This window comes from Atractosteus spatula, chromosome 6 (assembly GCF_055471065.1).
Source record: "Atractosteus spatula isolate fAtrSpa1 chromosome 6, fAtrSpa1.hap1, whole genome shotgun sequence".
NCBI lineage: Eukaryota > Metazoa > Chordata > Actinopteri > Semionotiformes > Lepisosteidae > Atractosteus > Atractosteus spatula.
In genome coordinates this window covers 63,345,771-63,371,450 of record NC_142711.1, presented here as the reverse complement: position 1 = coordinate 63,371,450, position 25,680 = coordinate 63,345,771, and the positions used below count along the sequence as shown (strand labels likewise).

Sequence of the window (25,680 nt, the reverse complement as noted above, 5' to 3'; positions counted from 1 at the left end):
TTAGATACGGGTTTGAGGGTACGTCCCGTGAGGACTTTCTGTTCTGTAAACCGCTACCAACAGGAACTACAGAAGAGCACATATTTCAGCTTCTGAATGAATTTATCGAAGAGAATGGCATCCACTGGATAAAATGCGTCAGAGTTTGTACAGACTGTGCTAGAGCAATGACAAGCCGACATAACGGTGTAGTTGCACGAATTAGAGAGGTTGCTCCAGAAATTAATGGATGCATTGCAACATCCACTGCGAGACCTTTGCCATCAAGAAAATGCCTGATGATTTAAAATCTATTAGACTCTGTTGTGAATTGTATCAAGGCTCGAAAAATTAATTCACATCTGCTTTGCTCGACTAAACAGGCTCACCCCTCTCACTGAAATGGTGCTTTTTTATTATTTTTATTTGTTGTTTTTACTGTTTTTTTTCTGTAAAACACTTTGAGAAGCCACCTTTAAAGGCGCTACGAAGTTTATTATTATAATATTTATTATATGTATGTGTGAGTGTGTGTGTGCACTCGCGCTCATGTTGGTCATTAAGAATTTCTGGGGTTCCTATGAGATGATGACTTGTAGGTGGTACTTGGATGCTTTGGTTGGATTAGGGGTGGTACTTGGTCCAAAAAGTTTGAGAACCACTGCTCTAGCACATAAGAAGCCAGTTTTGCTTGTACAAAATACTTATCCACACATAACATAAATTGAGTGTAATTTAGAAGTGACATTTAGGAAATAAACTCACATCAGTTTTTTCTGTGTTGTTCCAAAATTGTCTAGGACAGTGAATCCCTTGAGTCATTTCACTTTGCAGTAGGATGTTACTTAGTACACACATAACTCACTCGTTTCTTCCACTCTTCTCAGATCAACCACAAGTATCCGGAGAGGAGGCTCCTGGTGGCCGAGTCCTGCGGAGCCCTGGCGCCATATTTGCCCGTAAGAGAATCTGCCCTGCGTGTAAACGTGAGCGGGATCTGCTCATGACCGTGAAGTCCTGCTCAACTCATGGGCTTTTCTCTCATTTAAACCCCGCTCCTTCTGGGCAACGGCGAGGCGTCCTGGCCCTAGGAGCCCGGAGCTCATTCCTGTTCTTGGGACGCCGCCTGTCCTTGACTGTGTCGCTCAGCCGTGTGTGTTGTGTCCGTGACCAGTTGCCGCCAGTCTTGCGCTAAAACATGCCAGGTTGGGCGGGGTAGGACTCATGTCCGACTGGGTTTGGGAGTCCCAGCAGCCCCCCAGCAGGATTTCCCTGGCCTGAGGCCTTAGCAAGTGAAGCGGCAGGTGGGGTCACGGGGCGCCCGCTCCCCCCGTTTCACTGGTTCTCAGCAGATGGGAGGACCTGAGGATTGTTCCGGAAAGGGCAAGGTGAAGAGAACCCATCTGCTGCCGGCCTGCGGCAACCACGCGCTGTGGCTAATGTTTTGACCATAGTCATACATATGAATTTATGCAGTGATAGCTTGTCTCCTTTCTCACCATGTGTTGCTGACATAGCCAGTGTTTTTAAGAACACGAGAAAGGTTAGAAACGAGACCAGGCCTTTCGGCCCCTCTGGTTTGACTGGCAGTCCATAGCATCCTGAAAGGATTCTCGAAGGACGCCAGTGTAGCCACAGTGTGGCTGGGTCCCTTGTTCCAGACTCCCGCTGCCCTGTGCGTTGAAGGCGTCTCCTCTTCTCGGTTTCAAGCGCTCTTCCAGTCTCGCATTGCCAGCTGCTTCGTCTCCGGCTGGTTGCACGCTGCGGCGAGCGGCGTTCCTGAAGTCCTGCCCTTTTTTCAGAAGGAGATTCGCAGCTCGCTGGTGCTGTCAATGCTGCAGCAGATGCTGACGGAAGACAAGGCGGACATGGTCCGAGAGGCCGTGGTCAAGAGCCTGGGCATCATCATGGGCTATATTGATGACCCAGACAAGTACTCCCAGGTACATCAACACTAGCTCTTAAAGCTGTTTCTTATAACTGTGACCTATTGGTAATTCTTTTGAAATTGGCATCAAAACGCTGTAACTTCTCTTTCTGGAATGTAATGTTACCCTGAGATGCTATAATAAGGCCATATTTCTGGGAAGCCTCCAGATCTACTAGGCTGAGGGCCACTGTAGCGTGACTTCTCCCCCAAGCTCCTGCCGAGCACAGTGCCCAACCTCCACGTGTGTTCTCCCGGCAGGGCTTCGAGCTGATGCTGCTGGCCCTGGGAGACCCCTCAGAGCGCGTGGTCAACGCCGTTCACCAGGTCTTCATCCCGGCTTTCGCCGCCTGGACGACGGAGCTGGGCCACCTGCAGTCGCAGCTCATTCCCACGCTGCTCGGCCGGATCGAGAGGCTGCTTAGGGTAGGACGGAGCAAGACGGCTCCTCCTCGCATGCACACCGGCGCACGGCATCTTCCAGTCCTCAAGGTTCTGCTCTAGCTCACACGCGTGTCATCCATGGGAGCTGGCCTGCTGCTCATTCAGAGCTCGCCGGCTGGGTTTTGTGCCCAGCCACACAGGTTGCTGAATCGCTCTCTGTCCTCACCGCCACCTGCCTTGGCCCGGGTTCGGGCGAATTGGGACGTCTCTGGTGGGGTGGCGGGTCTGAGCGTGTGGGGCAAGGCAGCCCGACTGAGAGTCTTCCCTTCTGGCTTGTAGGAAGGAGAGCACGGCCTGGATGAGCACAAGCTGCACGTGTTCCTGTCGGCGCTGCAGTCCCTCATCCCAGCCTTGTTTGCGGTGGTGCTCGAGAACGCCCCGTTCACCAGTAAAGCCAAGCTGCAGGGGGACGTGACACCCATCGAAGGTACAGGAGCCTTGCCGCATTTTCCTTTCTGCTTCTTCGGCGCTAGATCAGGAGTGAGGCACGAAACCGCTGCGTCTGGTGTCGGATGAACCGCCATCTGGAGGAAGGCCGGGCTGTGCTGTTGGGGTGTCCCCTGCATGGGTGGGGCACTGGCACGAGCAGCGACTCAGACTTGCCAGCTACTCGATGTGTCAAGCTGTCCTCGGGGTGCTGCTCTGGTCAGCTTAAAAAAAAATGAGGCGTAGTGCCCCTCTGTACTGGGTCACCACAAACGGGCTACCTGTAGGACACGAGTTAATTAAAAAATAGTCATTCTTACCAAATTCTATGATCTGAGCTTCTAGATGGTTTAGCACATACGTGCGTCCTCACTCTGAGTGCTGTTGCTGTCTGCTTTGAGACTGCACTCGGAGAGCTCTGCAGAGCCACGCAATGCTCTGCCCGTTTCCTTGCGCTATGCGCCAGGGAGAGGTAAGGTAGATGTCTTCCCTGACTGCTGCCCTGTTGGCCGCTCTTTCAGTGACCAGGTTCCCCCGGCCTGCCTCCCCTCTCCAGGACGTGGCCACCATCGTCGGCAGCCGGGAGCAGCTGGCGGCCCTGCTGCAGCTGTATGACCACCAGCTGGAGCACGAGGGAACCACGGGCTGGGAGAGCCTGCTCTGGGTTGTCAACCAGCTGTGAGTCCCTTCTCGGCTTGCCGCCGGCCCCCCGAGACTGACCCCGTCCCCTCTGCAGGGCACCCCGAGACTGACCCCGTCCCCTCTGCAGGGGTCCTGACAGTGACCCCATCCCTGCCGCTGGGCCCGCCGAGACTGACCCTGTCCCCGAGACTGACCTCGTCCCTGCCACTGGGCACCCTGAGACTGATCCCGTCCCTGACAGTGGCCCTGTCCCTGCCCTTCAAGTATAACTCCCATCTTTCCTCCTCCTCTCTCGACAGGTTGCCACAGCTCATAGGAATAGTGGGCAGGATCAACGTTGCTTCAACAACCTGTGTCCATGAATTCTCCAGGTTCTTCTGGAGGTTATGTAGAACATTTGGAAAAATTTTTACAAATACTAAGGTAAGCAGCTTGCAAATGTATTGTTTGCTATTGGTCTAAGACTTTTCATTAAAAACAGTTGAATGTCTTACTTAATTTGCGAGATTATCGTTGCAACAAAGTTTTGCAAAGCCTCTCCGTAGATAATGATTCTTTAACCAGTTTTGTGTCTGTGCTGTTTCTCCTTATAGGTAAAACCGCAGTTTCAAGAAATACTCAGGCTTTCTGAAGAGAATGTTGGTAAGCGAAAATGTTTTACGGCATTTGTGGTATGAGAAATATACTTTGAGCAATTGCACAAGATGGTGGCTTTTATATGGGCACCTACGTTTGTTTGCATTATGGCCAATTCAATTGAGAACACCTGTCCCATTCAAGTAGATCTCTCATTTTCATGAACACAGTTGCTTTCGGGTTCAGTGTCGCAGCAGTGTTCATTGTGTTCAGTACCGTTCACGTGGGATTTTCCTTTCTTGCGCGTCTGCTGCTGTGAAGAAGAACTCTTGACTTGTAAAAGCCTAAGCTCAAGGTGCCTCAGCAACACACGCTGAAGACCTCGTGCGACAATCAAGACGTGCTCTTCTAGTGAATCGCCAAGGCTCTAAAGCAAAGCATAAGCACATCAGTAAGGCCTTTGTCCATTCATGTGAAGACTGGAGCTGGTCCCAGGACTTCTGCTTAAGGGAAACTGACCTTCAGCGATAGGTTAGAGAAACCAATCTTGGAAAATTAGTTTCAGATCTGTAGTTGTCATTTGATTAAGTCTCTGCCCCAGCAGCTGAGATTTCTGTCATTCTATCTGCGTATTGATGATTAGATTACTGAGAAGAATGCATATTTTCAGCATTCAGGTCAGTTTAATGGCCAGTTACTGAAATGCTCTTTTGAATAATGTCGCTCTACATGTGGTTCTTCAGATGCGACTGCGGGAAACGGGATTCTGACAAAAGCCACAGTGCCCATCTATGCAACAGGTGTGCTTACGTGCTACATCCAGGTGAGGAGGCTGGGGCGCCGGGGGCTGAGAGGGCAGGAGAGCAGAGGCAGGCTTCAGTTCTTCCTTTGAGCCGTTTTGTTTTCAATATTAGGAAGAAGACCGCAAGCTGCTGGTAGGATTCTTGGAGGACGTCATGACAATCCTTTCCCTGTCGCACGCACCGCTGGACAGCCTCAAGGCGTCATTCGTGGAGCTGGGGTACGGATGCGCCTGCCTCTCGCTTGGATGCGATGTTGCTCTCGGCCTCTTCTCTTCCCCTGTGGTTTGGTTTACACGGCAGCTCCTGCGCTAACATTTCCTTTTTTAAAAAAAAATTCAAGCCATCAGGCTGGAAGAATTTCAGCATTGTTTTTCTTTTTAGAAAAATTAGGTGGTTTAGCCGTCACGTTGGAAATCCTTTCGATATTGTTCTGCCCATCGTGCGGGTGTAGGTTGGACACGTCTTAAAGAGCACGACGGCTAACAGCCGTGCTCCTGCCGTATACACATGCTGTGAATTGGGCTCAGGGCTCTTCGCTGAAGGTGTCTCTCGCCTCACAGGGCCAACCCTGCGTACCACGAGCTGCTCCTGACTGTCCTCTGGTATGGCGTCGTCCATACCTCGGCGCTCGTTCGCTGCACCGCGGCCCGGATGTTTGAGGTACGTGGGCTGTCGACATTTGTTTTCCATCGACACAGTGATTTCACAGCTGGGGGAGGGGGAGGGGTTCATTAAGGGGAAAAAAAATGATTGCACGATGCTATTTTAAAAAAACCCATACAGCCCAGTGTTTGATAGAGATGTACGCCAGTGCAACTAGTGTTAATGTAGAAATGTAAATGCGTCTGTGCTGCAGCAAGCTTCTTGCTTCCAAAAGCAGAAAATAGGGAGAGCAGGTTGCCGAGAGACTTCCGCGTGTTCGTGGCAGAACTCGCTGTGTCCCTGCCGCTGGCTGGTCTGTGCCCTGCCTTTAACGGACACTTGACATAAGGAGACGCAGGCAGTACCCGTCTTCTAGGAGGTCAGTGCCCAGGCAGAAGCAGAGGCCACGGAAAAGGGGGCACGTCAGTATTTAAAGAATGAGAATGGCTTCCGGACGTCACCAGTGAAGGCAGGCTGGCAGATATTCCCTGTAATGAGTTTTTGAGCAGTGCCTGTACTTTGCGTGCTCTCTGCTTTTGGAGACTGTTGAAACGCGATCTTCTAGCCACCTGGCTTTTTTTGGTGGCATTGCTAAAGGGCAATTCTGTAAGGGGATAGACATTTCCAGCTTTCCTCATTGGAAGATGAAGCCAAATTGAATACAGCCCCCGCCAGCTCCAGCTTCGATTCAGCCACTATTCATAACATTCAGATTGTTAGTTAAGTAGACATGATAGGAAAATGCTGTTTAAGCACAGGGCTACTGCAGATGCTCGCTAGTGTCTTTAAAAGCTGATGCGCGCACACGGTCTGGGCCTGTTAGGGTGTGTGACATCCTACATTCTCCCACACCCTTCATGAGCAGGAGTGTAGAATTATGTGCTTGGCATTTTTTGTTTTGTTTTTGTTTGCTTTTCTTAAGCTTATGTGACACTTCTGTGTATTTTTTTTTATTTTGTTGTTTTTTATTATTATTGTTGTTTTTTTTTCCTTTTCTCTCTGCGGTGTTGCCATGACACTGTGCTCGCTCTGTCCATGCATCCCGTGTGACATCACCCTGCTCTGACCAATCAGCTGTTGGTGAAGGGGGTGAACGAAACTCTGGTAGCTCAGAGAGTCGCTCCTGCACTTATTACTCTCTCCAGTGATCCTGAAATGTAAGTTGACTCCTGCTTTGTGCATCCGGCGCTGCGCCCAGCTTTGGCTTCTGAAGAGTGAACTCCTGACTGCTCCCGGTCTGCCATATATAATAAGCACACGCACAGAGGATTGACTACTGCTTTATTTAACACTATATACTGAGACGCATTAGAAAACACAGCACATATACTACTACTACTAGTCTGATGCTTCCAGTATTTACATTGCATTATTAATGCCTCAGTGTATTTATGGTAGCCTTTGCTATTTTTTTTCCTGCTGTCTTATGGACAGTAGTAAGACGTGATGATTGTGCTTTGTGACGGAGACTAGCGCGCATAAAGAAGTATACGAAGCATGTGTGTTTCACCAAAAATACATGATCGTTACAAAATAATAATGTGCTAGAATAGTCGAGTTGGGGGCCCAAGCCAAAATAACAACACTTCCTTGTTATTATATAGTGCTTCTCTGCCTGCAGGATTCTCTATTTTTAGATTTCATATCCAAACAAGCACCCAGTGTATATGGTGGGGAGAAGGCTTCTGCTGGCAGTTCGATACAAAAAAAAAAACGAGAATTGAAAGTCTCTATCAACATGCGTCACAACAGAGCACAATAACGTTGTATTTCGTGTTGCAGTAATGCTCCTAACTGTTGAATAAGCGCGATGCAGTTATAATGTTGAAAGGTGCTCGGTGTGGGAGCTGGAGAGAGGCTCATGTCAAGTTAGGAACCCGAGAGCGGTTCCTGTTGACCGGACACTCAAGCCACCTGGCCCGTTTGATCTGAGGAGCCCATCCAGACTTGTCTTGAACAAGTCAGGGTATTAACACCCCTCACTTAGCTGAGCAGCTTGTTCCGGTTGGCTGCGACCCTTTGGATCAAGAAGTGCCTCTCGCTCGCCGTTTTAGATGCAGTTAAAGATGCAGCAGAACAAGACTGCCCTGCACAGTCGGACACGCTGGCCTCCGCTCCGCTTTCCCTTTTGTGAAGTGCGGCATCTGAGCAGGACGTTGTTCACGGCCCCTTGCACTCTTGCACTGGGGCTGCTTACAGCGAGGACCGCTGGGCATTTCCAGGTTCGAGTGTCTGTGCCAAGAGCACCTTGTGTTCACCGCAGAAGGTGTCCACTGCACCTTTCTAGGGCAGCACATGCTCTTTTTGTCTCTTTATACTCGCTGCGCTACAGGTCCGTGTATTGGCACAGGGCAGGGTAGTCAACACGGCTCCCCAGCCTGAAGAGGTCGAGCCGCAGTTTCAAACCGGCCCCCTCGCGATGAGCGTGGCTCCGCCGGGCGGCGGAGTTCCTCTTCGAAGCCAACGCGGGGGGCGGCGCGCTTCGCTGTGCTAGTGCCCGCTAACCCTTTCCTCGCAGGCGGCCCCGTCCCCACCCCGCTGCCCCCGGCTGCCGCGAGCGGGGCTCTCGGCCTGCAGGCCTCACTCACTTGGTTTCACCCACCGTTTCTCTCTTGCATTTTGACTGGTTGCAGCTGATTCTGCGACGCATGAGCGAAGCCTTAATTGACAAGCGAGTAGCTCCGGCCCTTATTACCTTGTCCGGTGATCCTGAATTGTGAGTTAAAATGCAGACGCGAGACCTTAAGTTACCTTAAGTACCAACCTGTTTCTTTAGCCTTGTTTTGGTTCTGTTTCATTATTGACATCAGAATGAACTCGTAACTGAATCCATGCTTGCCTGCTAATTACTACAACTAGACTTGTTTGGATCTGTTTTGTTTGTTTTTTCTTTTTGCTTTATTTAAAAAAAAATGTCTGAACAGGTATTTCCTTTCATGTCTTTTTTTCAGTTCTGTAAGAATATCTACGATACCGGCGTTTGGTACGATCATGGAGACAGTAACGCAGAAAGAGGTACCTGTTAAATAAGGACGGCAGTTTCATTGTAACCGTTCAGTGTGGGCTGTCGAAAGGACACCTGTTTGTTGTGAGTTTTGCGTTGAGGGATTTTTGATCACAGGTATAAAGTAGTATTTGTTTAAATTTAAAGTCTAAACCGTTTTGGTAAATAAGCATCTGTCTTTAAAGCAGTAAGTAGCCGTCTGCATATAATACCGTATGTGCACTAGCACTTTATTTGCTCCAATGCTGTTTCAGCTGCTGGAAAGAGTGAAGATGCAGTTGGCCTCATTTCTGGAGGATCCCCAGTACCAAGACCAGCATTCTTTGCACATGGAGATTATTAAAACCTTTGGGAGGGTGGGGCCTAACGCAGAGCCCAGGTTCAGAGATGAGTGTGAGTGTTTTCTGTTGCGCCTCAGCTGTTGAACACTGTACGTGATGCATTTTGGCTTTTGGGGGAGGGGCACACTTTGGTGTAGTTGGTCGACCTCTAGGTAGCGCTGTTTCCTCTGGTTTTAGACCTCCCTAGTCCCAGTGCCTGGCAAGGGTGGTGGCGTTCTTCAGATGAGGTCTTGCCTGCTGTGCCCACAGCAGATCCCACAGATCCCATCAGCACTGTTGGTAAAAGTAGGGGTGTGATCAGGCCCATAGGAAAGAGTTCTACCTGCTGGTGTGCCAGCGCCTCTTGCCCCAGCAACATGGCTTCCCTTGACCAGGCCCAGCCTCGCTTAGCTTCGGACACCTGACCAGACGGGTTGCAGGCTGGTGACGGTAACGGCTGCTGTGTATAAATATAAAGCAGTTCAGTTGTCCTGCTGTACAGTTTCTTTTCACATGCAGTAAAGAAAAGCAGCCTTTTGTCCTGCTAAGTCACTGTTAGAATAAACAACTGGATGCAGTGCACTGCTTTTCACATGCAGGTGCATAATCCCTGTTAATGGCGGGGTTATCTTCTTTTTAAAAAAGGAACAGTGTTTTTCTTTTTGCTCTTTATTTTGCGTTTGCTGCTCGTTGGGGAAGTCCTTGCATCGTCATGTTAGCACTGTCTTTGGAGAGCCTGTATTTCTGAAGTCATGCATGCGGCCTCCTTGAATTCACGCTGCTTGTCATTTGTTTTCAGTTGTTCTTCCTCATTTGCACAAGCTGGCTCTGAGTAACAACATGCAGGCGGTGGACGCCAAGAGACTAGACATCGCAACCCAGCTCTTCGAAGCCTACAGTGCCCTGTCCTGCTGCTGTATCCTTCAGTCCGACTGTCCAGAGATCTGCAGCTCTGAGCCGGGCTCACAGTCTGCGTCTGTTGCTCTGGCGGTAGATCTGGGTGACTCGGTAATCGTCAACAGTCTGAAAGTGGAGGTCCTGTTTAGGGGCAAGTGGGGAACTGTGTCAGCGTGGGTTGGCTTCAAAGCAGCCAGTCAAGGTTATCTCTGCTCTGAGAAGCAGAACGAAAAGGCCCAGCATGTCAGCTGTTGAGCACCCGAAGAAAGCCTGGAATTAACCTCGACTTGTTCCTGTGGTCCCTTTGTCCAGTTGTCTCCCAAATGAAGTGTGTTCTAGTTTTTAAAAAAAAAAACAGTCCTTTTTAGAGTGAAAACGTACTGGGTATTTAATGGAAAAAAATTCCAAGGTGATGTATTTTGGAAGTTGATCTACACAAGTTTGTCTGCTAAGCAAACAGTAATTCTAACACAGCCGTAACGGAGGCTTGTCATCACGGAGCGGTCATACAGTCAGACGGTACATTTCCATGCACACGTCAGCGCTCATTGTCGCCGTTATTTTAAAAAACAGCCTTGCACTTAAAGTAATTACTTTTAACCGAAGGCTCTTAACTGACGTTTTATGTAAATGGCATGAGCTACTTCAGTGAGGCACGTGCACCACACCCAGAACAGCGATGTTAAAGAAACCTCCTCCGTTTCTTTTATTACCATCACAGGCCACCCTGTGACCTCAGATAATACAGACAGCAAGCTGCTGAAAACTGGTAAGCACACTTCCCCTACCCCAGAAGCCCTCTTCAGGCCGAGGCGTCAGGTGCTGTGCAGTTTGTCTCGGAGTCTGCCGAGGACTAGCTGTCGCCGAGTTCTGTTAACGCAGCCGGATTCCTACGTCATGGCCAGGTTTTGCTCGGGCTGTGCCCGTGTTCCACCTGCACGTCGTCTGTTTATAAGCCGCCCTGGCTGTCGTGTCCACAGACGGCCGACTTGTCAGCAGACCGCAACACCACATGTGCGGGCACCCGTGGTGCTGACTTTCATGACGACAACAGCAAGCTGAGCTGGAATCTTTTTCGCAGCGCTGTGTGTGTATTTATAAAGAACACTGGAATTTTATTGATCGGAGCATAACCTGTGTCATTGCTAGAGTGGATATTGACTTGTTGAAACAACAAAAGATACTGTCAAAATGGCAAAAGAAACTCATTTTTCTCCCAAAAACACACACTGTAACACATGGGGGTGAACAGATCAATGTGTTTGCATGTAACTGGATGGATGCTGCCCTGTTAATAAGAGAGACAGCACAGTTTCACCATCTCAGATGTATGAAAGATGTTGTCTTCTGTTCTTTTTCTACTGCTGACCAAATGGCAAAGCAAGAAGGTGGTTATTCTGCATTTTGTTTTCATTTCAATATCCCATGACAGCAAAATGAAAATAGGCCTTTATTCATATGTACATATAAACCAAATTGCAGGGTTGATGTTAAAGCCCGAAACAAAACAACCTTGTGATGTTCTTAAGTGGTATAGGAGATCTGTTCAAAAAGCAGGAAGGGTCCTCCTTATTGGTCACATTTCCCAGCATCTGGCCTTGTGTAGGTTTTCCACAAAATAGCTATCTCCTGACGGGCGTTCGTGAACTCTGCTGATGGCAGTGTTGGTTTTCAGACAGCTGTGTGAGGTTTCCAGACAGCTGTGCCAAGCACTTGTTGACTTTGTTCTAAGCTCTCCTGAGCTCCTTACCAGTTAAGCTTTGCCTGCGCAAATAGGGAGTGGGGCCCATCACATTGGACGGGACACAAACATGTTATTTCATGTCATGATTAAAATCGTTCCGACGTAGTTTGATACCGCAGCAGATATAAGCAGAGCAAGCTGAGAACTGATCATAGGAAATACTCCAGATTTCTTGCGCTGAATAGCTTCACAATTGTTAACTTACAAGAAGTTCCTTAATAGGGCTTGAGGATGTAAATAGATTTCTTAAGAATGATGACATTAAGTCACGATACCTTTAAGACATTTTTTGGATTTTCAAATATAGAAAGTTGAGGCAAAAGTAGTAAGAGTTGTTGAAAAGTGTAATCCCAGCTTCAGAAATACAAAATATTATACTTACAAATAATGTCTTAGGGATTTCAACACAGTTTTTGGTTTTTTCGTGAAGATTGATTCTAAAAGTTTGTTTTCCTTTAATGGCATTTGTACCAGTTTAATTCTTTACAGAAAGAATGATCTCTCTGTATTGTGATTATGGACACACACAATGTGATTCGCACAAGGTAATATCAATAGTGCAGGCCAAGCAGTTTTAGAGTACCGTGTAGAACCTGAATCAAAAAGTTAAGGTAATCAATAATTCTTTTAAAAGGGGAATGTGTTCTTGCAGCCCTTTTTGATGTGCATTTTAATTAGAAACTAATTATTAATTAAAAGAAATCTGATTGTATAAAGCTCTGCCTACTTTTCCTGTAATTTGATGTTTGGGCTTTTACGATGGTGGAAGAGTTGAGTTTGCTTCCCCTTAACTGTGGTGTCCAGTTATCTCAGAGGAGCTGATGGTGAACCATTTTTTGCCCGGCTTGAGATGCCTACGAACTGACATGGAGCATCTCTCCCCTGAGCACGAGGTAGGCAGCTTCAGAGGCTGTGTGTTTGTTTCTTTATTGTAGTAATAGAACCAATACCCTTGTACTTGAGCCGAGCGGTTGATCATTTTCCATTAAGTATTTTTTTTATTTATTATTGACAGACTCAAGAATCCACAGTGTCTTGCAGCCGTCTTCCCTGCTCTCTCTCAACACTTCCTTGCTCGCATCGAGTCGCCCAGATTCCTGTCTCCTCATCCCACTTTTCATTTTCTTGTCGTCCTTCCTTTGTGTCTCGGCACGGAATTAGGCCACTGCTTGTTCCTTTTAGTCCTGCGGGTGACTTGCAGGTTGCCTTGCACAGTGGCACTCCTGCCTGTAGGCAATGCTGAAGGTGAAATAATTGAATGTGATCATGGCATTAGTCTGAATGTGGGCTTTGTGGTTTTCCATCTCCGAGCTTTTTAATTCTCCGCTTGTGCGCCATACCACCTTATTACGATCTGTTGACAGGTTGCAGTTCATCTTCCAGAAAAGCGGTGCATTTAAATAACTGTTTCAACTGACATTGTCAGGAACAGGTTTCTCCACTTCATCTTTTTTGTGTCATTTTCGGGAACACGAGCCAGATGGTCATCTCTACTTGCCACGAGCCATTCTAACATTGACTGCGTCAGATCGCTTGATTAAACCGCAATTATAACCGCAATAAAAATCCCACAAGCAAGCACACAGTACTTTGCAATCAGAGTTCCTAATATTTTGCATGAGACAATCTGAGAAGGTGAAATAATCGATTTCTGTTTTCATGGCCCATGGCAGATGTGTGTGTCAAGTTTTTACAGTCGTGATCATGTGATTGTGCACCCTGGGACCTAGCTAGCAGGTCTAATAGGAGGGTGAGCAATAGTAGACAAAAAAAAGTGGAATTAATAAATTTGTTTGCAAGACTTTTGTTCTCTTTTTCTACCTTTTTGTTTATTTAGGTTATTTAGGAAATGTGGAGTAAGTGTGTAACTCGCCAACATCCGTGGATATGAACCATTTTCATAGTTTTAAACCAGTTTTAGTACGAACTGCATTTTCAGATGAATTCCTCTGTTGCATAGTTCTCCATACATGCTGCTGAATTAAAGTAATGACCACTTGCTCAAGTCACCTGTCGGACAGGTGAAGGCTTTCCAGTGATGTGAAAGGGGCGCTCTTGAATAAAACCGCTGTTAGAAAAAGTCTTTTTTTTCCAGACTGCTATTTAAATCCCTGATCTCGTGTATTTCTTCACACAGGTTATTTTAAGCTCCATGATTAAGGAATGTGAGCTGAAGGTGGAAAACAAGACTGTTCAGGAGCCACAGGGGTAAGAACAGTCTTGCATGTATCTGCTCTTCCAGCGCTGGGGAATTGGTTCACTTCGCTGTTCACTCAAGAACTGAGGGTAACTTAGCAGCTGTAGGCGGCTCTGTGGGAGCACGTATGTGTCCAGTGTTCGTGTTCAAGTCAAATTCCTGCTCATGTTAATTATTAGCAGCTTCTAAATAAAATGCAAGTGGAGTTTTTGAGCTTAAATACTTTCTTTGATTTTGGAGACCGAATCTCTTGAATAAATCGGCTAATTTTAATTTTGTAGCGTAGCCGATCCCTCCCACCATCCTTATAATTTGAGGCAACCTCAGCTACAATATTCTGAACCGCAGTGTGGCTCTTAATGTCCACCTCGTCCCTGTTACAGCTGCTAAAATCATTGGTTTCTGTGGCATAATGGGAGCAAGATGCATCACGGGAAATGTGAGGCAAATGAACCAGTCGGCAATCGGGATTATTGATAAGGTTTTGTCCCAGGAGGTTGAGCTTTTATCAATTGACCGTTTTAGCATCCCGTTGTTGACAATGTATTTGTGGCCCTCACGCTGTCAGGGTGGGGTGTCCGTGGCTTGGCCCCCAGACCAGCAGGGGTCCCGTTGTGAAGGGGGGTGGCTCGAGAGGGGACGGCCAGTTTCACTGGCCCAGACAGCCTGTTGGTGTATGTGTGTATTTAGAGTTGTGGCAGGAGATGGCCGAGACTGTTGCTGACTGAGATCCGCTGGAATGCAGTGTTTCAGCATGCGGTACAAACAATCACTGTGGGCACTCCATGGGACTGAAGAGCGGCACGGCCTCTCTGTAGCTCTGCTGCTCTTCTTCCTGCCCTGAGAAACAGGCCCCGTGGATCCTGTGCTTCATAATTAAATGTTGTGCTTCTATTCACTATATAAAGCACAACCACTAATTTCCTTTTCTGCTCTTCCACTTCTCCACAGCAGTTGGGGACTTGTACTAAAAGCTTTTCTTTTAAAAAAAGAGAAGTGTCTCATTTTCATCACTCAGGCACCATCTTGTAATATTTATTTTTTTAAAAGAACTGATCACCATCTCAATTTTTTTTACATATTCCCATATTTTTACTTCTGTAAGCAGTTTATTTTTAGGGCTTTGTTGTTTTTCTACATGCTTTCTGTTTACATTATACTGTTTCTCCTCAATTTTATAATTCAGAACTTGCTCCCTTATTTCTGACTAAACAGCACCTTCTTGACTGTGCTGCACTTTATTTACAAAATAAAAGAAAGTTTGCTTAGTGCCCAAATTCTAATCAGTTTGTGATATCTGGGCTCCCAAACGTTTCTCTGCTTTAATGAAGCTTAGTTCTGTCCCTATTACAAAAATATTTTTTAATCTTAGTTGGATTTTCTGGTTACATTGCACGCTTCAAATCTGAAATTATATTCCCTAAAGGTAATAGGGTGTATCTTTAGTTCAGTAGATAGAAGTAAATGTACTTCTGTGTGTCTGCCATTGACAAATATTTTCATTTTTATTATATTATATTATTTTATTAGATTATGAAACAAGGAAGATTCTTTTCCCAAAAGTCCTTAAGAATGGGGGTGCATTTTATTACAAAGTGATAGTCCAGTGGGAGAAATGCTACTTGTGCTCCCAGTGTGCAAGCTCTGTCATGGTGAAATAATCCATCTCCTGCTCACACCCTGACTTCTCTATTTTTCAGTCTTCTCAGAAGCTGAACTTTTAAGTATGCAAGGAACATTGTGAAATACAGAGTAGAGATGTGAAAGCAGGACAAAGTAGTCATTAATTATGATTCACGTGCACAGTTAACATACTTTCAGAGATCTGTATTTTTCTTTTTGTTTTGTGTGTTTTATTATTACTGTAGTCTTTTTCACTCAGTTAACTGTTTTCACTTATACAGATTATTTCTTTAAAAAATATATGGATTGTTTTTTAAGAATAGCACTTGTCGGCTATTTGTGTTTTTGTAGCACAATGTTGGGTTTCAGGACCAGAGAAGCACTGGAACAGACACTGGGTACATTTGACTGAGCTACAGCTGAGCTCCCATGAGGGTTATTTCTGTTGTCCAGTAGAAATTCATGGACCGTTAATACCTGCGGTCGTTCAGTGCTACAGTTCTCTTACCTGTTTTTGTAATAGTCAAAAATAAATCAGTATTTGGCAAGCTGAGTGTGAAAGCTCATGTGATGAGTGTTTATACTGTCAGTTGTCTGTTAATTTAAAGGGTTGTTGTCCCTGTGCAGTAGTGCTACAGCTGTAAAGTGGGTTTCTAACGGGTAAAATACGGTTTGGTTGAATCATGCTAGATCATTTCTGCTTAGACTAGAATGACAAGGGAGGGCAAGGAAAGAGTTTCCGATGTAGAAACGTCAGGTAAATCACTCAAACAACTCTCGTGCTCGCACATGGTTTTGTTTCAGCAGTGCAGTACTCTACTGGCAAATTGTCTTTTGCAAAAAAGGTGCAACAAGAGGGAAAAAAAAAAGAACTTGAATGCCGGCGGAGCAGGGACACTTGGTCGAATGTTGAGTTGTTTTGGCCTCTTTATGATCCTTCACGAAAACAGGATGCATCACACAGACGCGCCGGTGGAACGAAGTGCGTCTCATTTAGATGTCGTTGGGGACCCAGGTAAGGGTAAGGTCACAAGCGAGACAGCGGGGCATGCGGTCTAGCCTGTCGGGCGGTTAGCAGCTTACCGACCCGCGGATCTCGTCTTAGGGTGTGGGCGTCGTGGCCATGGTGGTGGTGTTCCTTGACGCCACCACGGTCTGCTCGGCACCGCCGGGGCTCCGTGGTGAGGAGGGGCGCTGCCCCTCTCCGTCCCGGAGGACGGGTGTTTCTCGTTCTCCCCGGGGGGCGCTGCTGACCTCGTCTCCCCCTTTAGTTTTTCCTCTTCCTCTCCCGGTCCTTTGCAGCTCGATGTCGATCGCGGCGAGCCTGGTGAGCGAGGACGCCAAGACCAAGTTCCTGAACAAGATGGGCCAGCTGACGACCTCGGGCGCCATGCTGGCCAACGTGTTCCAGCGCAAGAAGTGACCCGGCGCAGACGCCGCGCTGCTCCCACACTACGAAGGACCCTCGCACAGTCCGGCACCTCGTACTTGAAGTTTCTCCTCTGCCTTTCATCTTTCGTTTCCTTTTTCTTTTTGTCCTTTTTTGCGTCTTTTGTTTTTAATTTGTGTACCGTGGCTATAATTTTATTCCGAATTCCAAAGAAATTTGCACTTGTTTTCATTTATGTGTTCAATTACTCTCCTCCCCCAAGTACTTTATTTTCATTGTGCAGGTGGTTTAGAAAAAAAAACTCAAGATCCTTCCTGTCTCTGTGTTGCACTATTTCTGCCATTTGTTTTTTTTTGTTTTGTTTTCTACTAGTGGGTGGAAATGTTTTGGGATCGTTTTTTTTTTGTGGATATGTTCTAAAAGTAAATAACTGTACAATACACTGAATTATTAGAACGGTACCCATATAATGTAAATTTAAAGTCGATGTCCTGAAGTAATAAAAGTGAAGTGTTCTTAAGCCATGTCTGCCCATGACTGCTTGTTCAACACCCCAGTGGCAGGATCTCCATCCAGAAGTACTATTCTGAAAGAAAACCTTTCCAAGGTCAGCTTCCTGAAGCTGGCCACCTGCACGCCGACAGATCCCCGGTTAAAAGTGTGGGGGGTGTTTGCGTCGTCCCCGGTCCGGCACAAGACAGGAAACTGAAGGAACAGCATACGGCCAGCCTGCAGGCGTGTCTGCCACGAAGCAGGGACTGACTGTACCGGCGGCTCAGAAGATTTCTCCTTTCCAGGCTGATCTCTGTACTTTTTTTTCCTTTGACAAGTCTTTTCTTTAACGTTGATGTTCAAAGAGGGAAGCACTGGCGCACTGACGGTCTCTGTGTCAGAGGTAGACCCAGCACGGTCCTTGAATGTCTTGCACGTTAAAACACCCAAAGCGCCTGTGGCCTTGTCTGTGGAGAGAGGAGGACTCTGTGTGCACTTCATCACTCTCCACTTGTTCGGCACCCAGCCTGTGGCTGCATAAGAGTTAAAGGATTTTGTTTGGCCATCTGGAATTTGCACAAGCATGCTCTTCCCTGGTCTCCGGTTCCTAGATGCTACAGTTCCTCCCAGTGCTTCCCACAGATGTTCACAGGGGGGCTTGAATCTGGAGACTGGGGCATCGACAGCATAATTGGCACTGAAGGCGGGTGAGTTGTCAGCTTGGCTACGTCAGGAGCCCATGGGAGCATCCCTGTCATGTCAAGAAGTCTCCTGCTGCTCTGTCATTGGAAAAGGCCAGCAGCACGCACCTAACGCATTCCTGCTGTCAAGGACAGAGGGCAGCTGGTGTTCACATGTCAGGCTTGATGACACCCCCTTCTGTCGTGTTTATTAGTTTGATCGTAGAGCGCACACGCCTGAAAACAGAAGCAGGCTGGAGCTGGTGTTTGCAGATTTTGAAACATTCCTTGTTAGAAACATCTGTGTAAAACAAGAAGACATGTCTGTTGCTTTATTTGTCTTATACAAAGTCCAGGTTTTTTTAAGTCTGAGCCACAGCCCTTGCCAAGGAAATGGATGGATAAACTACGTTTCCAGTTTTGCTCAAAAGACCAGATTTCAAACGTTATATTGCTGTAATTCAGACATTATTGGAGGGAATTGCAAAGCTTATGGGGGTCCAGCTGCACTTCTTGAAATCCTAATGCTTCTGTAGTTTTACTGGGATTGATAGACAACCCCTCAGCTCTGATAAATGATTCACTTAATGTACACTAAGCAACAAAAAGATTATAACTGTGTTGGTTTCAAAGGTGTTGTCAATAAAATTAGAATCTTTTAACGGGTGCGCTGACATTTTATTGATCGGACAGGGCCGATAGGTCAGGAACAGCACAGATAAACCACGTCTGTGTGAAGGTTGAAGATGCTGTACAATCCAGACTCGCAGAGAGTGTGGCCGCCACTGGAAACAATACAAGGTTGCAGATGCTGCCTTGTGAGGTTCCGTGCCATTTCTTTTCTTGAATTTGCACAAGCAAGTTCTTCCTTGAGCCCTAGGTGCCACTCGCCCTCCCCAGGTCCCGTGAGCAGAGCATCCCTACTCTGTGGCATGACCGTAACACAGTCAGCCTGAGGATCTGCTGGAATCTGGTGCCCAGGAGGGACAGCGCCCAGTGTCCCAGGTCCTGCCATGCAGTCAGAATCCTGTCCGTTGCCACCAGATGGAGAGACGCATCAATGGGGATGCTACACCACACTCGGACCTCGCCGTCGACCGCTTCATTTCACGTAGCAGTTAGCGTGTCGTTCTGCACGGCCGCAACGGGCTTGCTGACCTCCATCGGCGGGGAACAGCCCCTCCGGTCTCCGGTAAAGAGGCTGTGGTTCCACGTTGTGTTGCATGGGTGGATGCTGGAGGGTCTGGTGCTCTCGAGTGGCTGTTCAGCCGCCCTGCGTCACCGCACAGCCACGAAGGTGGAGCATGATGACATCGATCTAGGTGAGCCCAAAACAGCAAGCAACAGTGTGACGGCCTCTCCAGCATACAGAAGGCGCAAAGTTACCGTTGTCTTCATAAGCAGGGCATACTGGCCTGTTTTACCTCAGGCTTGGCATCCAGCAGGTTAAATCTCCTCATCGCTTTCCCAATCGGTCCTCAGCAGCGATGTGGATTGAGAGCTTATGCAACAAAGTCATCTGAGTGTTTAACGGTGATTGAATGATCAATGAATCAAAAATTGATAACATGCCAAAACCATGTAATCAGTATTCAAATGCAGAAACAGTACGTGCGTAATTAGAGCAGTTTCTTTTGATGCTCTGTATATCTTAATTAAGGCATCATGTAAGAGTGTGTACCACAGTAAAAGCAGAGCAAAGACTACAAATGAGAGGAGGTCTTTCAGCCAGTCTAAGTCATTTTGTTGCTGGTAGCATCATATCCAGTTGCTTACTCCCTTCTTTAAGCTATAAGGCAGCCAGACCCTCCGGTGCATTACTCGTTTTACAGCTTTCTTCAACAAATAAATAAAAGAGGATGTGCCAAAAACAGTATGAATGACTATATTACACTACAGAAGATCACGATTATCAGAAAACAAAGATGCAGACTTAACTCCAGCTAGGTAAAGGAAAATGTCTGATAGTTTGTGAATTCAATTGTATTATATGAGCTGCGGGTTCTGTTGGTGAGCAAGTTGGAGAAAAAAAAAGCTTTTGAGAAATATAATGCAACCTGATTAAAGAATTAAGTTTTCATTTAAACTGATTTACTTTTAACTATGTAATAATAAACACTTTTCTTTAACCTGTAAGAGTTAATACTCTTAAGTCAAAAGGATTAATCATTTTTGCTTAATGTGTACAGAAATCATTCAGAAAGCAAGTCCAGTTAGTAAAATCTCTAAAGTAGTGCCTACAAAAAAGATTGAGAGAGACGAGTGAGTCATAAAAAAGGCAGTTTGGCAGTCGAATGATGAATCACAGAGATCAGGCTAACTTCCAAACCAAGGAGAAGCCATGCTGCATTAATCACATGAACATGTCACTCTTTTCCTTTTTATTTAAAATACTGGAACCGTTTATTTCTCACGAAAAGGACTGTAGTTTGCAAAGACTTTCCACAAGAGCGCACAGTTGCCCATAAGCAGCTGAAAAAAATGCAATTCTTAAGAATAATCTTCTTTTCATAATCTTTGTCTTTTTACTTGTTTATTTTTTGGAAACCAAGCAGAGAATCAGCAAAACATTAACAAGATGGACAAGAGTTTGTTTCTCAAGCCTTTGTACTGTGTCTCTTATAAGCCTTGTACTGAAAGCTGCTGTTTTACGGGGTTTTTTCTAGTGGACCGGAGCGTTGCTGTCAGGAAAGTGCACGGGAGCTGCTGGATTATGGTGTCCGCACCAACGCTACTTAATATGGAAGGAATCCGTACAATCAATCATATTACTTACAAAAACAAAAATATTTTAATACTACTGGGCCAAGGAAATTGAACTATTTACCCTGGGTGGGGAAGCAGCAGTGGTAGTTTGGTGGTCTGAACATTAGTCCACATCTGAAGGCCAACAGATGAGTGAGACATCACAAGAATAACAAGCATGCTTCCCTGTTCTTTTTGAACTGTCAGGGTACTGTGCCATGTGTTATTGGTATTGCACTCAGTTACGTGTGAGCCCAAACAGCCTATCTGTTCTGCGTGATTGTCTGACGTCATCTTTGCTTATAACTAATAGTTTCCCTTGATAAATAATAACTTAGCCTCATATATTTGCCATCAGTGAAACTGCTGAAGTTCACAATGCTAATGATTGCTATCTGTTCATCTAGTTCCAGGTAGGAAATAACATCTCATTTCAATTTCTCTGTGCTGAAATGTCCTGATAAGGTACTGTACTTGCTGTATATTCTACTTGTTTTTTTCACGTTTCACTGTTTCTACTGTAGAAACCTAAAGTGAAACTTCAATTAGTCTACTAAAAGCATGGTGGAAAATAGCACACCTACAATTTCAACACATTTTTAAAATGTCTTTGTTCCAGTTTCACATTGACTAGAAAACAGAAAGGGTTTCAATGATATTGTTAACTTTACCTGTGCAGAAGTACATGTGTAAGAAGTCCTGGAAGAAAGAGTGTGTCGTCCCTTCAGAACAGCACTGAGAAGCATTACATAATCAACAACCCCCCACATGTCATCTACTAATAGCTAGCATCAGAAAAAAAGAGTGTTAGATTTTTTTCAAAGCAGATTTAAGAGGCAAACTTGCTAATACAGTATGAATCAATTTGTACCAGTCAGTATTTTTCAACAGTTCATTGTAAACTGTGTTGAATGTAGAAATGTACTTCTCTTTCTCTGCAGTACTGTCATTCTTTAACATTCATACATTGTTTTATAGCTGACACCTGAAGAAGGCTCCACAGCCAAAACATTGTGTTCTCTTTCTTCTTTTTTTTCAGCATGGAATAAACCTATTACTTGTTCCTTTGCAGCCTACGCATGCTGACGCAGCTACCCACCTGAACTACTATTGTTTTACAGTGTCATAAAAGTGAAATTCTCTTTTCATAGAAAAGTAAATGTCAAATTAAAGACTTCAAGCACAGGATAGTAAAGACTCTAGGTCATAAAACAGTTCTTTTACTTGTGTCCTCAGTAAGAAACAATATGCCTTTGTCATTCTCCTGGCTTGCAGATTGAGAATCAGAGAGAAATCTCTATGGTGCTTTTTGAGACTATTAAACCTGGAGCCTCCAGTCTCAGGAGAGCAATGCAAATGTTTTTTCCGGGATGCAATTTTTAAATTTTTATACACATAGGCAATCATGCCTAAACCAGGTTGGATTTCTATTTAAAAACTATCCCATAATTTAACCATGGTGGAGAATCAGGTGTCGAGGAAACAGTAAAAAAAATGTCAGCATAGCGAGGCACTGTCCGAGCGCGTGTGCACCTGATTTGCATCTTGGCATACTTCAGATTTAAGAAGGAAATGAAAGGTCGCAAGGGAATGTAAAAAAAGTTAATGAGGATCAGAGTCACACAGTACAGAGTTGACGGTTATTCAAAATGCAAAATGCTCCTGGAAATCTGCGCCTCTGGTCTATGAGGAAACAATTCAGGGCAGTGTGTGACTGGAGTGGAGTAAATAAGATAGGTGGCAGTGACTCAAGACACAGTATCTACAGAGGGGTGAAACACACCCATTGTTTTCTGCTACAGCTAAAGAGATCTATAGCTGCCTTGTTTTAAAACAACCTTTTATGTTTTATGAAAACTGCATTGCATTGCAGTTGAGAGAGAGAGCTCAATAGTTTATTTACAGGATAGAAGTGAGCCTTTTGTGAAGCTGAAAACCATTCAGAGAATATAAACTTAAGATCTCTTTTAATTTGAGTTAGATGTGTAAGTAGAAATATTAATCGATTACAGAAAAGGTCGAGTGACGTTACTGGTTTAAAGTTCACCAGCACTATGCTGATAGAACTCACCCACATACCCGTCAAAACTTGATCAGAGCAAGTAGCTGGTGAGGTTAGCAGGTAGGAGAAAACAACTTTAGCTCTTGGATTTCAAAAGCTTGAGCGTGCCTTACTGCAGTTATTTTTGCAATCCGACAGGTAGATTATTAGACCTATTGAAAAGGTCACATTTGCAGTTAGAAATTAGAGGACATGCTTCTCTAAAAGGTGGAGCAGCAGCCATTAGCTTTGATGCTTTGATTTGACCTAGAAATCTATACTAATAGCATTGATAGCATGTGTATATATATAATAACTTGAAAGCAGTGGAGAATGGGATGTCATTCTGCCTGCCTGCCTATCATGCTAGGTTGCATGGTTGAGAGCCCTAAGTGGCAATGATTTGACTTGCCCTTGGATATGTGCACTAAAGCAATTCCTCAGTGTGACTGGCCTGGTTATAGTCTATTTTTCCAGAAAGATGTGGTATATATTCTAGAGTTTGTATAGATATTTTTCTTTTTTTTTTACTCAGGTTCCCAGTTATTTAACACTGTTTGACATGTGTTATTGTTCTGTTAAGTAGCTTCAGTAACAGCTAAGGTGAGGTAAAAAAAGATTTTAAGATTTATATGGTCACAGTGAAGGACCAGTCTCTGAGTTTGCACTCCATTGATCCTGGTGCCTGTCATTCACTGAGGTCACTGCATGTCTTATAGCGTAAGATACAACTGTGACAGTGATGTCACTGCTGTGACGGTGATGTTGCTACCCAGGACTCTGAAGACTATTCAGATTTCCTGCAGCTGGTGGGGTTCCCACTTGGATGGGGTGTCTCAGAAGCATGTGCCCTAGACAACTGCTTGAAGGCAAATAAAATTCTTTGGTCTATGGATTTATCCTGTAACCTGTGGCTGGCTGTCAATACACTGGACAGTTCATGGAGAGCTGGGTGTTAAATGCCATAAGGTAAACTTTATTGTTTGTACCTCTGAGGAAAAGACTGAGCCAACACCTAAGCACTTGTAGTGGGGAGAACAGATGTTACAGTGGTGCCTGAGCTGGACACTGCAGAGATGTGTCATGGATTATGTACAGTAGCACTCGTCCAGGGGCCACTGAGAAGAACCCACACCCCACACACAAGCGCAGGGAGCTTCCTGCTCAGATCTGCACTTTGAAGCAGGAAACCCTGTGGTGACAGCTGAAGAAACAGCACTGTGGAGACTTCACACTTACGCACACAAATCACCCGATCGTCCAAGCCAATGGAAAAAAGAATGTTCTGTCTGATAACTGGAAAAAATGCTTCCTCCCTGCAAGAGCAAGGCATGTTCAAAAAAAATAAAAATAAATTCTGTGATGTTTCCTTTCTGCTTTGCATAAACTGTGACATGCAACCGGACCTACAGCAGTGGAAACCTTTTAGCACGGGACCTTATATCACTAGGAATTACAACACCCCAGAATTCGATGTGTTGAGGATGTTTATTCTAGTATTGAAGTAGACGTGAGTGTTTTGGCCCGCTTGGCTGAGAGCCAACCCCCTGGTGACAGGACGAGGAGGCTGGGACCCCCATACAGGGGCTGCTGCACAGGTTGAGCTAGGGTGCAGGTGATGGAATGTGAGAAAAATGTGAATATGATATATACAGTGGTGTGAAAAAGTGTTTGCCCCCTTCCTGATTTCTTATTTTTTTCCATGTTTGTCACACTGAAATGTTTCAGATCATCAAACAAATTGAAATATTAGACAAAGATAACACAAGTAAACACAAAATGCAGTTTTTTAAATGAAGGTTTTTATTATTAAGGGAAAAAAAAATCCAAACCTACATGGCCCTGTGTGAAAAAGTGATTGCCCCCCCTGTTAAAACATAAATCAACTGTGGTTTATCACATCTTTGGAAAGCTGAGTTCAATTTCTCTAGCCACACCCAGGCCTGATTACTGCCACACCTGTTCTCAATCAAGAAATCACTTAAATAGGACCTGCCTGACAAAGTGAAGTAGACCAAAAGATCCTCAAAAGCTAGACATCATGCTGTGATCCAAAGAAATTCAGGAACGAATGAGAAACAGAGTAATTGAGATTTATCAGTCTGGAAAAGGTTACAAAGCCATTTCTAAAGCTTTGGGACTCCAGCGAACCACAGTGAGAGCCATTATCCACAAATGGCGAAAACATGGAACAGTGGTGAACCTTCCCAGGAGTGGCTGGCCAACCAAAATTACCCCAAGAGCGCAGCGACGACTCATCCAAGAGGTCACAAAAAATTGTCTAAAATTTCAATTTGTTTGATGATCTGAAACATTTCAGTGTGACAAACATGCAAAAAAATAAGAAATCAGGAAGGGGGCAAACACTTTTTCACACCACTGTATATATATCTTAATGTCAAATTGCACTGGGAATCATTATCATTGAGAACAGCTGGGATGAAAGTGGTTTGGTTGTCCGCCATCCGTGCTGAACTTCAGCGAAGAACCTCCATTTAAAAGTAAACAAAATCATCCAGAAAGGGAGGTCTCAAAAAACAAACCATGAAGCTAATGAAAAAAAATCTGCCCTCAATGCAGTTTCTGCAGTAGCCAGTGTAACCCAATCATAATAATCATAACCTTTCAATAAGAACAGTTTCTACGAACAAATACAGAATATCTCTGCCTCAAACCTAACCTTGTAAGGCAGTAAGATTTACTGGCTACACTTAGACCCTCCAGCAAAGGGCATTGAGCTTGAAGATTTACCACCCACTGCTGGCCCCACTAACATCCCTTCCAGCAGCAACCTTAGTTTTTCCCCCAGGAGGTCTCCCATCCAGGTACTGACCAGGCCAACACCTCCTGAGCTTCAGTAGACTTCCAGTTGTGAGCTGCAGGGTGATATGTCTGCTGGCAATTAATATTACTCATATTAATATGTTAATATTATTGAACCCTGAATGATGCAAGCCTGTGTGCGGAGTGGAGGTCACACTAGTTCCTCTCAACATCATCGAGAGGCTAAACTGAGCCACAGAACATGCTGAGTATACTGTATATGACTAACAGATGATTAGAGACCCTTTCCCGTTTGGACAGCACAGTGCAAGAAGCAAAGACCCA

General features: G+C 45.4%; 1 protein-coding gene across 5 annotated transcripts in view; it reads left to right on the top strand.

The window, feature by feature from the left end:
• relch (RAB11 binding and LisH domain, coiled-coil and HEAT repeat containing) overlaps positions 1-17,138 on the top strand; it is a 48,791-nt gene extending 31,653 nt beyond the window's left edge. For 4 of the 5 annotated variants that reach the window (XM_088918874.1, XM_088918873.1, XM_088918875.1 and 1 more), the window contains 17 exons: positions 867-938; positions 1,782-1,922; positions 2,168-2,332; positions 2,630-2,777; positions 3,298-3,454; positions 3,718-3,841; positions 4,012-4,060; positions 4,738-4,817; positions 4,909-5,015; positions 5,358-5,457; positions 6,514-6,596; positions 8,391-8,454; positions 8,698-8,836; positions 9,563-9,679; positions 12,209-12,297; positions 13,542-13,612; positions 16,527-17,138. In XM_088918874.1, coding sequence (XP_088775000.1) covers positions 867-938; positions 1,782-1,922; positions 2,168-2,332; positions 2,630-2,777; positions 3,298-3,454; positions 3,718-3,841; positions 4,012-4,060; positions 4,738-4,817; positions 4,909-5,015; positions 5,358-5,457; positions 6,514-6,596; positions 8,391-8,454; positions 8,698-8,836; positions 9,563-9,679; positions 12,209-12,297; positions 13,542-13,612; positions 16,527-16,647 — 1,827 coding nt within the window. In that variant the 3' untranslated portion in view covers positions 16,648-17,138. Of the gene's footprint in view, positions 1-866; positions 939-1,781; positions 1,923-2,167; positions 2,333-2,629; positions 2,778-3,297; positions 3,455-3,717; positions 3,842-4,011; positions 4,061-4,737; positions 4,818-4,908; positions 5,016-5,357; positions 5,458-6,513; positions 6,597-8,072; positions 8,142-8,390; positions 8,455-8,697; positions 8,837-9,562; positions 9,680-12,208; positions 12,298-13,541; positions 13,613-16,526 lie in introns of those variants that run through there. The other variant, XM_088918876.1, reaches the window with a different exon arrangement.
• The last annotated feature ends 8,542 nt before the right edge of the window (positions 17,139-25,680 follow it).